Source organism: Bacillus rossius (genome assembly GCF_032445375.1).
Source record: "Bacillus rossius redtenbacheri isolate Brsri chromosome 4 unlocalized genomic scaffold, Brsri_v3 Brsri_v3_scf4_2, whole genome shotgun sequence".
NCBI classification, from domain to species: domain Eukaryota; kingdom Metazoa; phylum Arthropoda; class Insecta; order Phasmatodea; family Bacillidae; genus Bacillus; species Bacillus rossius.
The window spans coordinates 40,574,686-40,589,018 of NW_026962011.1; the positions used below are offsets into that span (position 1 = coordinate 40,574,686).

General features: G+C 35.3%; 1 protein-coding gene across 10 annotated transcripts in view; it reads right to left on the reverse strand.

The window, feature by feature from the left end:
* LOC134542114 (uncharacterized) overlaps positions 1 to 14,333 on the reverse strand; it is a 127,536-nt gene extending 113,203 nt beyond the window's left edge. Inside the window, exons 1-2 of one of the 10 annotated variants that reach the window (XM_063386071.1) lie at positions 14,116 to 14,166; positions 13,920 to 13,968 (exon numbers count right to left, since the gene is read on the reverse strand). Coding sequence is in view for 5 of the 10 variants with exons in the window: in XM_063386075.1 (XP_063242145.1) it covers positions 14,116 to 14,261 (146 nt within the window). In the remaining 5 variants the exon portion in view is untranslated. Of the gene's footprint in view, positions 1 to 3,653; positions 4,374 to 4,404; positions 5,047 to 13,919; positions 13,969 to 14,115 lie in introns of those variants that run through there. The other 9 variants (XM_063386073.1, XM_063386072.1, XM_063386075.1 and 6 more) reach the window with 9 other exon arrangements.

A 14,333-nucleotide genomic window follows, 5' to 3' on the forward strand; every position in this document is an offset into this window, starting at 1 on the left:
ACATACTAACTCTTCTTTAAACAGTTCAATTCAGTGTGACCACTCTTTGGGAGAAAACAAATTCCATAGTTTTTCCAGTATTTTTAAGGTTTTTCTAAGAATTTTCATGAAATTTTACTATGTTAGTAAAAATATACATAGCTAACCATTTTGGTTACATCAGAGCTAATAAAACTAAACCAACCATTTAATGTTAAACATCAACCATTAAATAAAATATAAAATAAAAAGGATTATTTAAATAAAAAATAATTCAGTAATATATATTACTAATATGATAATATTTTTAACCTTAACATAAGTATTAGTTATTGTTATAATTATTAACATAAAAAATTCAAATTCTTATCATAGTTAGCTAAGCTATGTCTCTAGCTTTAAATTCTTCAGAGAGAGCCTTCGAATCGCAGTAATTTGCACATTATGAATTTTGAGTTGTAAAACTATTTCCCTACTTGTTCAACATTTTATAAATATTATTTACTATAAGAAAATCACTTTAATACATGCTGCTACACAAATATATCTGAAAACTAATTATAATGATACACCAACAATCATAAACATATTTTATTTATTTATACATTTATTAAGCACCGGCCAACAGACATAGTCCAAAATAGACTGGCGCTATACAAATATAAATACAATACAAACAAAAAATATGGAAAAATGGGGGGGGGGGGGGGGGGGGGAAGAATAAAAAATTGAATATGAAGTGTACTCACAGATTTCCAAACAATCATACACAACACACTGAAAATACTACGTACTAAAAAAAATAACACAAAGGAATTCACTATTATATTCACATTCAAAATACACGTACTCATAAACTATCATCAATGAAAATTAATGATTTATATTACTACAAGTGAATTGTGATATTTTTGCATGTGTATTATATCAAGTCATTCATACAAATTTTATGAGCATCTATAAACGGATTGAATGATGTAAGTTACTACAGTTATTAGTACTAGCCACACAATGAATAAGCAATTTATATGACCATGGTGAGGTAAATATCTCACTGTTTCCGTGACTGTAGTTCGTAGGCTGGAACTTTCGGGATGTATGCTCTTTTACCTCTATAGCCATATATTGGAAAAAAAAATTCTTTTAACATCTATATTATATTTTTCTAACATTTCAAGATAGTTAATCGGTACATCTTTTGAAAGAAATCTTTCGAAACATTATTTTAAATACTTCATTTGTATTTTTTTCTAAACGCTTAGTCTTGTTTCCGTGATAGAGTTCCAAACTGCACAACCATATTCTAATTTTGATCTTATGAGGGCATGGTAAAGAGATCTTATGAGGGCATGGTAAAGACATAAGAGGGAATCACTGACATTAGAAAATTTAGTTATGTACCTAATCAAACTCAGAGAACGGGAAGTTTTACTAATTATACTATCAATAAAGTGATAAAAAGTAGTTCTGAATAGAACTGCAGCACACCGAGGAGTTAGTCTCCAAGACAGATAGTACTGAACCGTGTCGCATCGTGCAGTAGCGTAGCCAGGATTTGTGTATGGGGGGCGTTGAGAAGCATGCCCCCCCCCCCCCCACCCCCTGTAATAAAGCCGTGGGTCCGGGGGTCCTCTCCAGGGAAAATTTGGGTGTAAAATAGTGCTATTTTAGCAGTTTTCGGTTCTTAAATTTAAATATTGTAATGGTAAAAATTTTATTGATTTTAATATGAAATTTGTTTGAGTGATGAATAAGAAATTAATTAAATTTTGGTGCTAAGGGAGGGGGGGGGGGTTGAACCCCTAACCCCCCCCCCCCTGGCTACGCCCCTGGAGTCGTGGCATATTTAATAAAACTAATTACCTACCTAAGTCACCAAACACCCTTTTACATTTTACCCTGGTGGTTCATGAACCGCAACCATGTAATAATTAAGTTAAACAAGAAATAATTAAATAAAGTTACAGTAACTGGATGGCCTTCGGCAAGTTTGAGTCTGTAGCGGCCCTTAGCATTTCTGCCGAAAGTAAAACAAATGAAATAAAGTATTACCTATACCCTGAAACTTACTTACACAACACTAGGGATAATTAAAAGAAATACAATAATGATAATTAAATATAAATTAGGAGGGAACGAGGCATTGGCTAGACTCTGCCTCTACCAGGCGTTCACACACGCACACACGCATACGTCGGCCGCAGGAGATTCAAATGGATGGGATGGGAGAAAGAGGGGCAACAGTGTGATAACATATCGGGCTCTAGGGGGCGTAGCCCCAGTCGACGTCAATGTTTATGTCCCAGCTGCACAGTTGCGCCCTTGGCTGTGCAAAGCATACGTTCTGCCAGTGGGAACTAGGGCCCTATTCTTGATGCTGTCTGAATAATTTCGCTAGCGGAATGATCAGCAAGTTTCATTCCGACAGGCAGCTAAATGTCTATTCTTGGAACTGCTGTAGCGGCTATAGGAATCAACATTGTCTGGTTGGCGAAAAGTCTCTATGGAAGTGTGGAAACGTTGCATTTGGTGTTGACATCACTGATAGAAGGCCAATCACAATGAGGAAAGCAGCGTTTCTCATGAAAGTGTTATTTTCCCATTCTATTCATCTTGTAATGATCCTTATAATTATGTGTTTGAACTCATTTGGTAGTTGATACTGGGCGCCACTCCTATGTATACATTAACTTTGTTATCAAAGAAAACAAGTGAAATAAAATACATAAGAGAAAAAAACAATATCTGAGATCTAATGTTTAGGTAGAGTGAAAAACATGGAGAAATTAGTCTTGCTGAACATGCACAATATTAAATAATAATAAAATAAAATACAATGAAACAGATACTTAGTCTTTAGTAAAATAAATATATATAATTTTTGGCTTGGCAAGTGGTATATAATTATGTCTTTATAACCAACAGGAAATATGTTGCACACATGAATCTCCAACAAAAGTTCATTATTTCAGTTTATTATGTCCGTTGTCCTCAATCTTAGATAGAAGAAAATATATAAAATGTAGTTTATTATCATTAACCTTTAATTTAAGAAAAATATACCTTGGCTTAATTCAGTATATTGGGTGGGTAGAACAACATGAGATTCCAGTCTCATTTCACCTCTGGGTAAGACCTGTGATATGTATGTAGAATATTAATTTGACTAAAAATGTTTGTCTTTGGAGGGCTTACTTAGTTTTGAAAGATAGTGTTTTTATTCATAGTTAACAGGATAGAATTACATTCGGTGCAGGAAAACGGTCTTTTACGAAAAATAATATGAGTCAGTTTTACTCACGTCAAGATACATTCCTAATTACACATCAGTGCGGATGTGCCCTATATTAATTACATACATTTAATTACACGACTATTTAAACATCCTTAGGGGAACGTGGGGACGTTTGGGACATTATTTAAATTTATATTTTTATAATTTTTTTTTTACATCTACCTTTGATTAGTGCTGCAAAAAAAACAAACGTGATACTTTGGCTACACAAAGATCCCATTTTAAACATAAATTTGAAGTATCTTGCTGGCTATAAATAAATAAAATCTTTGAGTATGCAAAGTGTCCCAAACCTCCCTGCAGTGGGGACATTAGGGACAGACACAAATACTTATAAGCACAGGTAATAAGATATATTAATTAATTAAAAGTGACTGACTAAAGAACACAGATTGTTTTTCTGTAGTACTTTTAAAAGTGTTCTTCAAATGTTGATCTTTTATACAATTTTGACTTAAGCCTATGTTTGGGACTATCCTCTCAGTTTTTTCTTGCAAGTCAAAGGCATCTTGTGGGAAAACCTGAAATAAGATTTTAAAATTAGGTTAGCTTCAGATGTTAGGCCTATACAAATGCTGAGGGTAGTCTAGATTTTCAAAAAAAAAGTTTGCAGTAGGATTTCTAAAATTCATTATAACAAATCCATATAAGTATTCTTAGGCGTAATGATTAGGGTCTACTTAAAAAAATTTACAAATTGCAACCAATAATTCAGGGTTTTCCTATAAGTTTGCAATTACTTACATAATGGCTAATTATTAACTTAAACTTAATTTAATTAGTTCCCATTACTATGTCTCGTCATTAAATTAAAACTGAACAAATTGTTACAAAGCTTCGGCCTAGGCCTACAGTTAATTAATCTTAAGGTAGGACCTATTGAAATATTTGGCTATTTAAGTTAAGTTATAGGTACTTAGTTTTTGCACACTTTACATGTTATTTAAAACAAATAATTTAAATTTGAAGTAATGTCCCAAACCTCCCTATATTAGGCGTCCCAAACGTCCCCATGGTGCAATAAAAAACAAACTTAGCCAGAGGCTCATAACCTATAACTTTTTACTTAAGGTTATTTTTTCCAAATAATCCTTAAAAGTAGTACTTTTGTATAAAACTGTCACACTTACCTCTAGTTCAATGTTGACAGAAATTTACAGTCATAATTTCAATGTTGAATCATACAGATTTTAGGTAAAAAACAGTTTTTAATTTATTAAGAAGACATCACTATCTGAATCTGTTCAAGAACACACCTACAACAATTGGAGGGAAACAGCTGTTTACACAAAAAAAATTAATGTAGTTCTACCAAAATTTCACAGACAAAACATGGTGTCACAAACGTCCGCACGTTCCCCTACACATGGATGATCTAACTTAGCTTTGCAGATTGTCAAATATATTTGGGATTGAAACCCGGGCGATTTCATCAACGCCGTCACCATTCCATAACTTTTTCTAATTCTAATTAAGTTCTAACAACTCTTAACTTAAGTAACTCGGCCTCCCATTGGCCGGAGTACTAAGACCGTTACTGTAAATTAACAATTCAAAACAAATACTGACTTCCAACAATACATATGAAAATACGAAAATGTCACAAATTTAAAATTTTAATTTCCATAAATGAATATCCTTTTATATAAAATACGTGGGAAAAGTTTCTTTTGCCGTTAAAGTCAATAGTGTCCAAGAGGGGTCTTGCCAATTGTTGTTCACATGCCAGCTCGGGCTACGTCATAGAGTGTAGCACACGTAGAAACGTCCAACTACAAAAATAGAGCATTTAACATGGTAAAATAAACAAATAACAATAAATATATTAAAAATTATTAAAATAAAAATAATTCAATTTCTGTGCCTGGGATAGTCATGTAACAGCACTATCTCTGTAATTTATTTTAATGTTTACAACACAATTTTCTCAGTTATTCATTTCTCCGTTTTTGATGGATGTGGAAGTACCTAATCTGTATCAATATATAAGTAATAATTTAAAATTGTAAAGTTACGCCCAAGAAACGGAAAATTCTACGACATATGAAAAAAAAATGTTTTAAGCAGAGAAAAATATTAATGTGTGATTAAAACATGGAGTTAAGAAGTTAGGGAGTAGGTGTGTGTAATCTCTGCTGTGTTAACAGTTGAAGTCAAAACAAAAAGCGACCACGCCCCCTTGTGAGAGCAAAACATCACTGGTTGCAATGCATTTAAATGCAGAATACTGTATTTTGTTAATCCGATATTAGCTACCAACGGCGTATATGTCCAAGTTTATCTTGTTAAGATTATGAAATGAAATATAATGTTGTGTTGCAAGACTGTAACGTGTGATTTTTTAGTAGAAATAAGGCAATAAATCCCGATATATGTAATGACGAAATGGGTTATAAAATTAATTTATTGCTTACTTAACAGCATTCAGGTAGGGTGCATTGATGTTATTTAGGCAGTATGTTGTGTCAATAACATTATAGTACCCTTGTTTACATTATTTGTGCTTAAAGAAGGTTTTTTTTCGTCATTTCATTTATCGGACTATTACAATGTTAAAGATATTAGCTTATTACCTACATGTTACTGTAAACGAAATGAACAAATTAACTGATATTTAAATTCTCGTCATAATTATTAGGCCTATGTGTATGGATGGATTAGCTGTCACGAGCCCACTCGCCTATATTAACTTGTACATGCTACAACTTTTGCATTTTATTTATATATTTATTTATTTATTGCAGTGGCCACGCAATAGTAAACATACCAGTAGTTTCTTCAGAGCTAAATTAGTCCTTTGCACGAATATTTCACTTTAGGAGCCAGTACTGTAAAGTAACAGTTATAACAGAGGGCACACATGCCTACCTGCAGCAATGTTGCAGTGATTACATTCGCAACTTTTTTTTTTACTATAGCGATTCCAAGTGTTATATATTTATACTGTCTACGTTTTAATTATTTTTCATCCCACAATTTTAGCCTTGAATGTGTGCCTTAAGCTTCTTTGAGATCAGTGAGGATTATAAATTGCTAGTGAAGATATATTTAAATCAAAAATTATATTTTTGTATTTTTTGTTCTCATAGGGGGCAATATTTACCCACAATTTCCCTAATATTCATATCCATTCAACTATAGATTTGCAAAAATTAGTTCATAGAAATTTTTTCTAGGAAACCTAATTATTTTTGTCAAGATTTTTTCTTGGTTTCCCTTACTTGATGACACACATAAATACTATGTAGCAATAACCAATCAATACTTACTAAGACTGCATATAAATACAAAAAATACTTATGTTTCTGAGTTGTAATAGGTAAAACAGTTATTCTTGAATGGAATAACAAGATCACTTGAAGCTCAAAAGGAAGAATGCATACATAGCTACTAGAAGTTTGACTGCAAAAATTCTCATTGACCCTTAAACAAAATTGTCTTTGTAAACATCTTTTGAACAGAATCACTAGTTTAAATTATATTCTTAGCAAAATAATTGAACCTTATACAAACATACTTATCAGAAACTGCTTTTGTCAAATAAACAATATGATTATTCAATGGGGACATGTCATGCATATGCTGATTCAAAGAGGAAAAAAATGTCTTTTCATCTTACAAATACTTTGCACGTCCTTAGACGGGTATGTTATTCCACCTCTATCTTTCTGTGCAATTAATGAATTTTCAGCATTTCCCTCTGGCAACTGGTACATCTTAAATTGGTAATTCCTGAAAAACACTAAAAATATTTTACAGCATTTTTAATGTAGCTATACTAACCTAACCTACAATCTAGTGTTGTTACTAACCTAGCCTAATCAAACACTATCCACATTTGACTACTTCGAAAGAAATATTTTCGAAATTGATTTTTATTACTTTAATCACAGAAAAGTTACGCCGAGGGAATTTTAGAACAAAATGATACTAAACCACACTGCATAAAACTAAAAGTGAAATGTTTTACAGATTAAATCACTTCTCCTCATCCATTTCCTCACCATATTTTTTAAGTTAAGTCTTATAATCGTCGACGATAAAATTGGTACATTATTGGGCTTTGGTAAAAGCAAGCTGGTAGCACAGTGTTGCAAATTTAAAATAGGGTGAAATTATGCAAAATCAACTACAAATCAAGACGTACTGAAGTAAAAACTATAATTTATTAACAAATAACAAGACATTACATAAATGTATATAATTTGGACAACAAAAATCAATGGAAAATATATTATGGTTTCATGCAGATAACACAATCTATTTTATTTCATTTTTTTAATTTTTTTCAATCCACCTGCAGATCCCTACATGAGCCAACAGCTCAAGGGATATTGACCTTGTCACATTATAAACAAAAATTAAACATAGTTAAAATTGCAATAAAATAATCAAGTTTACAATTATAATGAATTTTGCTAATCTACACTTTCAACAAATAATCACAAATTTTATAATTTTCACAATTTACACAACACAACAAACAGTACATATTTTTCATTTAATATACTCTGAATCATTTGTAGGGTGTCCTATTAATTATACAGCAAATTACATATTATTTATATTGTCATTACAAGGTGTTATTTCACCAGCTAAATAAATATTTTTATCCTTTGATGTATTCTCTAACAACTTTTTTGAATTCATTAAAATTTTGTAGTAATATAATTTCTTTAGGTAGTTTATTAAATAGTGTTATACATCTTAAGTGTGGAATTTTGGTTTCAGTTTATAGTTATATCTTGTGATATATGGTCCAGTATGTTCAGATTCTACAAAATTATTTACAATTTTACAAATAAGAGCAACCTATAAATATATTACGAAACAAAAGGGAATATATTCCACTCAGTAAATAAAGGTTTACATGAGGCTCTTGTATCAGCTAAACATATAATACATATGGTTTTTTTTTTTGCAATCTAAAAATTTTAATACTATTACTACACTTACCCCATATTTCAATTACATATAGGCCTACCATGTGTGTGTGAAAAAGTGCAATGTATGCAGTTCGTAGAGAATTTCTGTCTATAATTTGGCTAAGAATTCTGAGGGCGTAGCAAGCTTTACTTAATTTATGAATAGTTTGATTGATATGTACATTCCATTTTAGTTTATCATCAATATGTAAGCCCAAGAATTTAGTTGATTCAGTTTGACTTATCGCTTGATTCTGAAATTCAGATAATACTTGATCGAGCAGTCTTTTATTACCAAATTTAATAAATTTTGTTTTATTTATATTAAGTTTTAAATTATTTGCATCAAACCACTTATTCAAGTTAATTATTTCAAATTCAGTTTTATTTTTTAATTCCAATATTTTTCTGGAGTTATAAGAAGATTTGTGTCATCAGCAAAATATACCTACTCGTACAAAATTGTACTTACTACAGAGTCAGAATTTTTTCATTAGTTTTCCTTATCCCTATATTGAAATGTAATTCCCGTCTGCTTTTTCGCTAGCCTATTTGTACAACCATAAGCACAACACGAATTTTTTTATTCTTTCTTGAACACGTAATTTCCACCTGCTACTATAACTATTTCATCTTTCTTGAGACATGTCTTGTCTTCTCTTATTCATCTCACCACTTCAATAATAGAAGCTCCTGGTTTGATATAAACTTACTTGTGAAATGTAATTCCCGTCTGCTTTTTCGCTAGCCTATTTGTACAACCATAAGCACAACACGACATTATTTATTTCATTAAAAACACCATTTCAAACTTGTATTCGCCGTTTGTTTTGGTCGCATTAGTGGGCGTGTCCCAAAAAGCAAAATGACTTCAGCATCCACGCCAAACAACCACTCCCTAACTTCTTACCTCCATGGATTAAAATGTCAATATTATTTCTATTTTTTTTTTTTGGGGGGGGGGGGGGGGAAGCAACACAAATATTTACGAAAATGTTTACATATTCATGCGGTAGTTAAAAAATTCTTATCACTTGACAAATTTTTTAGTCTATAATTTCTGCTAAATTGGCTCCAACTCGTATCATATTAATGTGTATACTTTAAGGTGCAAATAAATTTTTATGCAGTGTTTCTTGGTTAAGCAGATCATTTATAAATGTGTAAATTAAATTAGGGATTGTTTGGAAACAATCAGTGTAATCGTCAGAAAATCTTTCAAAAACTATATTTTTGGTATTTTTTTATTTAATAATTCTTGGGTGGGTTTTTATTGGTGTATGTTTTAAATGATATTTTTTACATGTGTGTACCTGCACGTTAGGAATGTTGGCTAGGTTTGCAAGACAGGAAGGAGTAAAAAGGAGAACCTTTATTTTCACAATCAATTGTAACTGAGCAAAATTCGTTTATAAATCGATTCATTGCGAGTGCATTTAGATACCGGAATAGATATACTTTTTTTTTACGAATAGTAATTAAGAATAGTCTATATAAAACTACCACTCTAGTTCTGATCCTATCAAAAAATGTCACATTTTTGCAATGTTAGGTGTGAAAAACGAATTATGTTATACTATGTAATAGTACGTATCACAAAACAAAACTAATATGTATCAAATTTTTAAACAGCAAAACTTTCCATATTTTTCATGTATAGGTAAAATGTTAAGTAGGTACCATACTGTCGCCGTCCGTCCGAAGGCCATAAAGCCCGGCCTCCACCCGCCAGTATTAAACCCCGCTAATGGAATGCAACCCTAGTCCAGGTCACGTGAGTCAAGCGAGCCGTCGACGTCGGTGAGTGTTTATACGTATTACGCCCATATGCCAACTCCACCAAACAGCTCTTATGCTTCATTAATTACTGCGAGTAATTAAGTGTTTTTAATTAACAAAACAACCCTTAAGAGTGAAAGTGCGTCGTAGGGGTGCAGCGGTTTTCCCCGTGGGAAACCGCAATTAGTAAACATTCGGAACATCCCTTGCGGCCTTCCGCCAGTAATTAAAAACAGCATAAATCAACCTAATTAACCTCCCTGTTTTCACCTGCAAATAGCCACTTGAGTAGTCAACAAGTGACAGACAGTCTCCAGCTTGACTTTCTATTTTCAAATATTATTAATCCCAATTTTATTATGTATTATTATTATAGGCCTTCCGCCAACTAATTCAGACAGATGTCATTAAGTTACGAGGGTTCTAGAAATAATAATGTCTAATTATAATTATAAAATTGGAATAACAGCACATTAGAAAGTTTGGCACGTCATGACGCTTCCTCCCCTCCCAAGCCGGCACAAAGCATCAGTAGAGTTTTACTCACGGGCCGGGGCGGACGTGTGATCCCGCGGGGAGACTTCAACTTTTGTGCTCCTGATTCTTCATACTGGTAAATATTATAATTCATTAAAACCTTTTTTTTCCTCTCCCCACATGACCCCGTGCCCTTTTCCGGTGCAGAGCTTAACCCGGCCGCGTTAATTTTTGCTCGTCGTGCAACAACGGTTCGCGACGCAGTCACCTTATGGTCCGGGCCGACTCCCGCGAACAGAACAATATAATTCGTCGAGCAGACACCGGCCTACTACAAACTTAAAAACTTGTCTCTTAATATTACCTTCGTGGGCCCGCGACTCACACAGGTGAGCCCGGGCACGAAGCTAGTTCCAGTTTATCACGGGAGTGGCCGTTAACCCACTCAAACTCTTCGACGAACCCCAAACCCATGTAGGGATCTTATTTGCAAGTGCCGCAACGTAACACGTAATTAATTATTCAGTGCGAGTGTGTGTAGTGTCAGCGTATTTGTCAAGTGTAATTGTGTAACTTGTGCCCATCCACACTTTGTGAGATGCAGGATTAAAAACCAGCACCTAAATAATGTTTTCTTTATTTCATAGACGCCCCCTCAACAGTTAGGAAACAGTCCTCTACACTATTTAGGGCCAGTGCGTATTAGAAGCAGGGACTCCCTTCCACCATCAACAGCCGCCGATCCTAGTGGAACACGCAGGGGCAAAAACCCACAACCACCTCGGTTAATCCTCGAATTAACCTGGCGCCCGCCGGAGATTTCATTAAGAGCCACTAAAACCACTAGGACCGCCCCGGGTCTCGATCACGAGACCGCGGGTGACGGCAGTACCTAATGAAAAATTGTAAATAGGTACTTATACTTTTCATTACCTAATATTGCCTGACATTGCCAACCACAGAAACAATTGTTATATTCTTAGAATTTTAATCGTATTTCAATTACAAGTTATTTATCACGAACAAATGAATATTAAAGGTTGGAATAGCACTCGTGTTGGAATTTTTGAATGCAGTAAATTGGACATATTCTTAAACCCATCGCATATGAGTTTAGCCTATATAAATAATGTTTTTGTTTCCTTTATAAATAAATCAAATTTCAATCCAATAACCTACGATTCGGTGATAGGCCTGCCGTCACCCGCGGTCTCGTGATCGAGACTCGGGGCGGTCCTAGTGGTTCTAGTGGCTCTTAATGAAATCTCCGGCGGGCGCCAGGTTAATTTGAGTATTAACCGAGGTGGTCGTGGGTTTTTGCCCCTGCGTGTTCCACTAGGATCGGCGGCTGTTGATTGTGGGAGGGAGTCCCTGCTTTTAATACGCACTGGCCCTAAACAGTGTAGAGGACTGTTTCCTAACTGTTCAGGGGACGTCTACGAAATAAAGAACACGTTAATTAGGTGCTGGTTTTTAATCCCGCACCTCACAAAGTGTGGATGGGCACAAGTTATACAATTACACTGGACAAATACGCTGACACTACACACACTCGCACTGAATAATTAAATACGTGTTACGTTGCGGCACTTGCAAATAAGATCCCTACATGGGCTTGGGGGTCGTCGCAGAGTTTGAGTGGGTTAACGGCCACTCCCGTGATAAACTGGAATTAGCTTCGTGCCCGGGCTCACCTGTGTGAGTCGCGGGCCCACGAAAGTAATATTAAAAGAATAGTCTTTACGTTTGTAGTCGGCAGGCGTCTGCTCGACGAATTAAATTAAGTTCTGTCCGCGGGAGTCGGCCCGGACCGTAAGGTGACTGCGTCGCGAACCGTTGTTGCGCGACGAGCAAAAATTAACGCGGCCGGGTTAAGCCCTGCACCGGAAAAGGGCACGGGGGCACGCGGGGAGAGGAAAAAAGAGGTTTTAATGAATTATAATATTTACCAGCATGAAGAGATCAGTAGCACAAAAGTTTAAGTCTCCCCGCGGGATCACGTGTCCGCCCCGGCCCGTGAGTAAAACTCTACTGCCGCTTTGTGCCGGCTTGGGGGGGGGGGGAAGCGTCATGACGCGCCGAACTTTCTAATGTGCCGTTATTCCAAATTTATAATTATAATTAGACATTATTATTTCTAGAACCCTCGTAATTTAATGACATCTGTCTGAATTAATTGGCGGAAGGCCTATAATAATAATACATAATAAAATTGAGATTAATAATATTTGAAAATAGAAAGTCAAGCTGGAGACTGTCTGTCACTTGTTGACTACTCCAGTGGCTATTTGCAGGTGAAAACGGGGAGGATAATTAGGTTGATTTATGCTGTTGTTAATTATTGGCGGAAGGCCGCAAGGGATGTTCCGAACGTTAATTAATTGCGGTTTCCCACGGGGAAAACCGCTGCACCCATACGACGCACTTTCACTCTTAAGGGTTGTTTTGATAATTAAAAATCACTTAATCACTCCCCGTAATTAATGAAGCATAAGAGTTGTTTGGTGGAGTTGGCATACGGGCGTAATCTATTTAAACACTCACCGACGTCGTCGGCTCGCTTGACTCACGTGACCTGGACTAGGATTGCGTTCCGTTAGCGGGGTTTAATACTGGCGGGTGGAGGCCGGGCTTTATGGCCTTCGGACGGACGACGTCAGGCCTAACTACAGTATCACATAGCATATTTTTATCTAATATGCATCACAAAATAAAATGAGGTGGATAAGTTATTGCTGGTTTTAAATATAGCTAACCTAATATAATTAGCCATCCACACTATTTCACACAATTTAAATTTTGCTAACCTAACTTAACCAACCATCCAAGTGATTCTATAGAATTTCAGAACCACAATTTTTATTTTTTACTTTTTATTGGTTGAATGGTTATCGGCTTTCGCCCACAACCAGCACTAGATACATTTTCTTAGTCGAAGCTTTTTATTATCATATCATCATTCAAATATTCGTACATAGATTAACACCCATGCCTTACCCGGGAATCGAACCCAGAACCCCTCGCACCGTAAGCCGATTCACTTCAGAACCACAACAGAACCTCCATTTTGAGCAAATCGAAGTTCCAAAGAACAACAAACTCAAATCTGCGCTGAGGCAGGACGATGAGCAGGGAGGGTAGTTGGAAGGGGGGTAGCAACGACTCCTTGTAATCCGGCCAGGCACGCGAGGCATGACTTACGTCAGTGGCAGCCACGTGATACGCGCATGACACCTGTGGCCCAGCTCTGAACCTGGCGCGTGCCGCGGTCTGGTCTTTCGCGTGATTTCACCAGCAAAGGTGGAGGAATAATTCCGACAGTTTGTGATGTCATTCCGATACATAATTCCGCTGGCCAGTGTTCAAGAATAGGGCCCATGGTACTGGCTGGGCTTAGCTGCTACAGGAGGTACGATATCAAATGCAACACACTCCAATGAAGATGTAGAAAAATAGATACATACCTGTTATGAATTTCAAATGATTGTGAATCAATTCAGAGACATATTTCACCTAACAGAAACAAGCATCTGCATTGAATCATATCCTACATAGTCTATAAAAATGTTTTTTAATAATCTATAGTTGTCTACCTACTCCAGTAAATAAAATAATTAATTAAAAATTCATATTATTTATTAAATGGATTACTGTACTTACTTTGAGTGCACAGTGATTGTTGATGTTATTATACAATTGGCAACCACATCAGCTGGAACAATATCTATTAATGCTTCTCTTTTGCTGTAACTCACACGTAAAATTCCACAGCCACATCCAACAGCAATTGAAATCGGACCATACATGTTGCCCCACCACCCGACCAGTGGCTCCTCAATAGTAGAAAAGACTGCCAAAATGTAACAAATCGTACATGT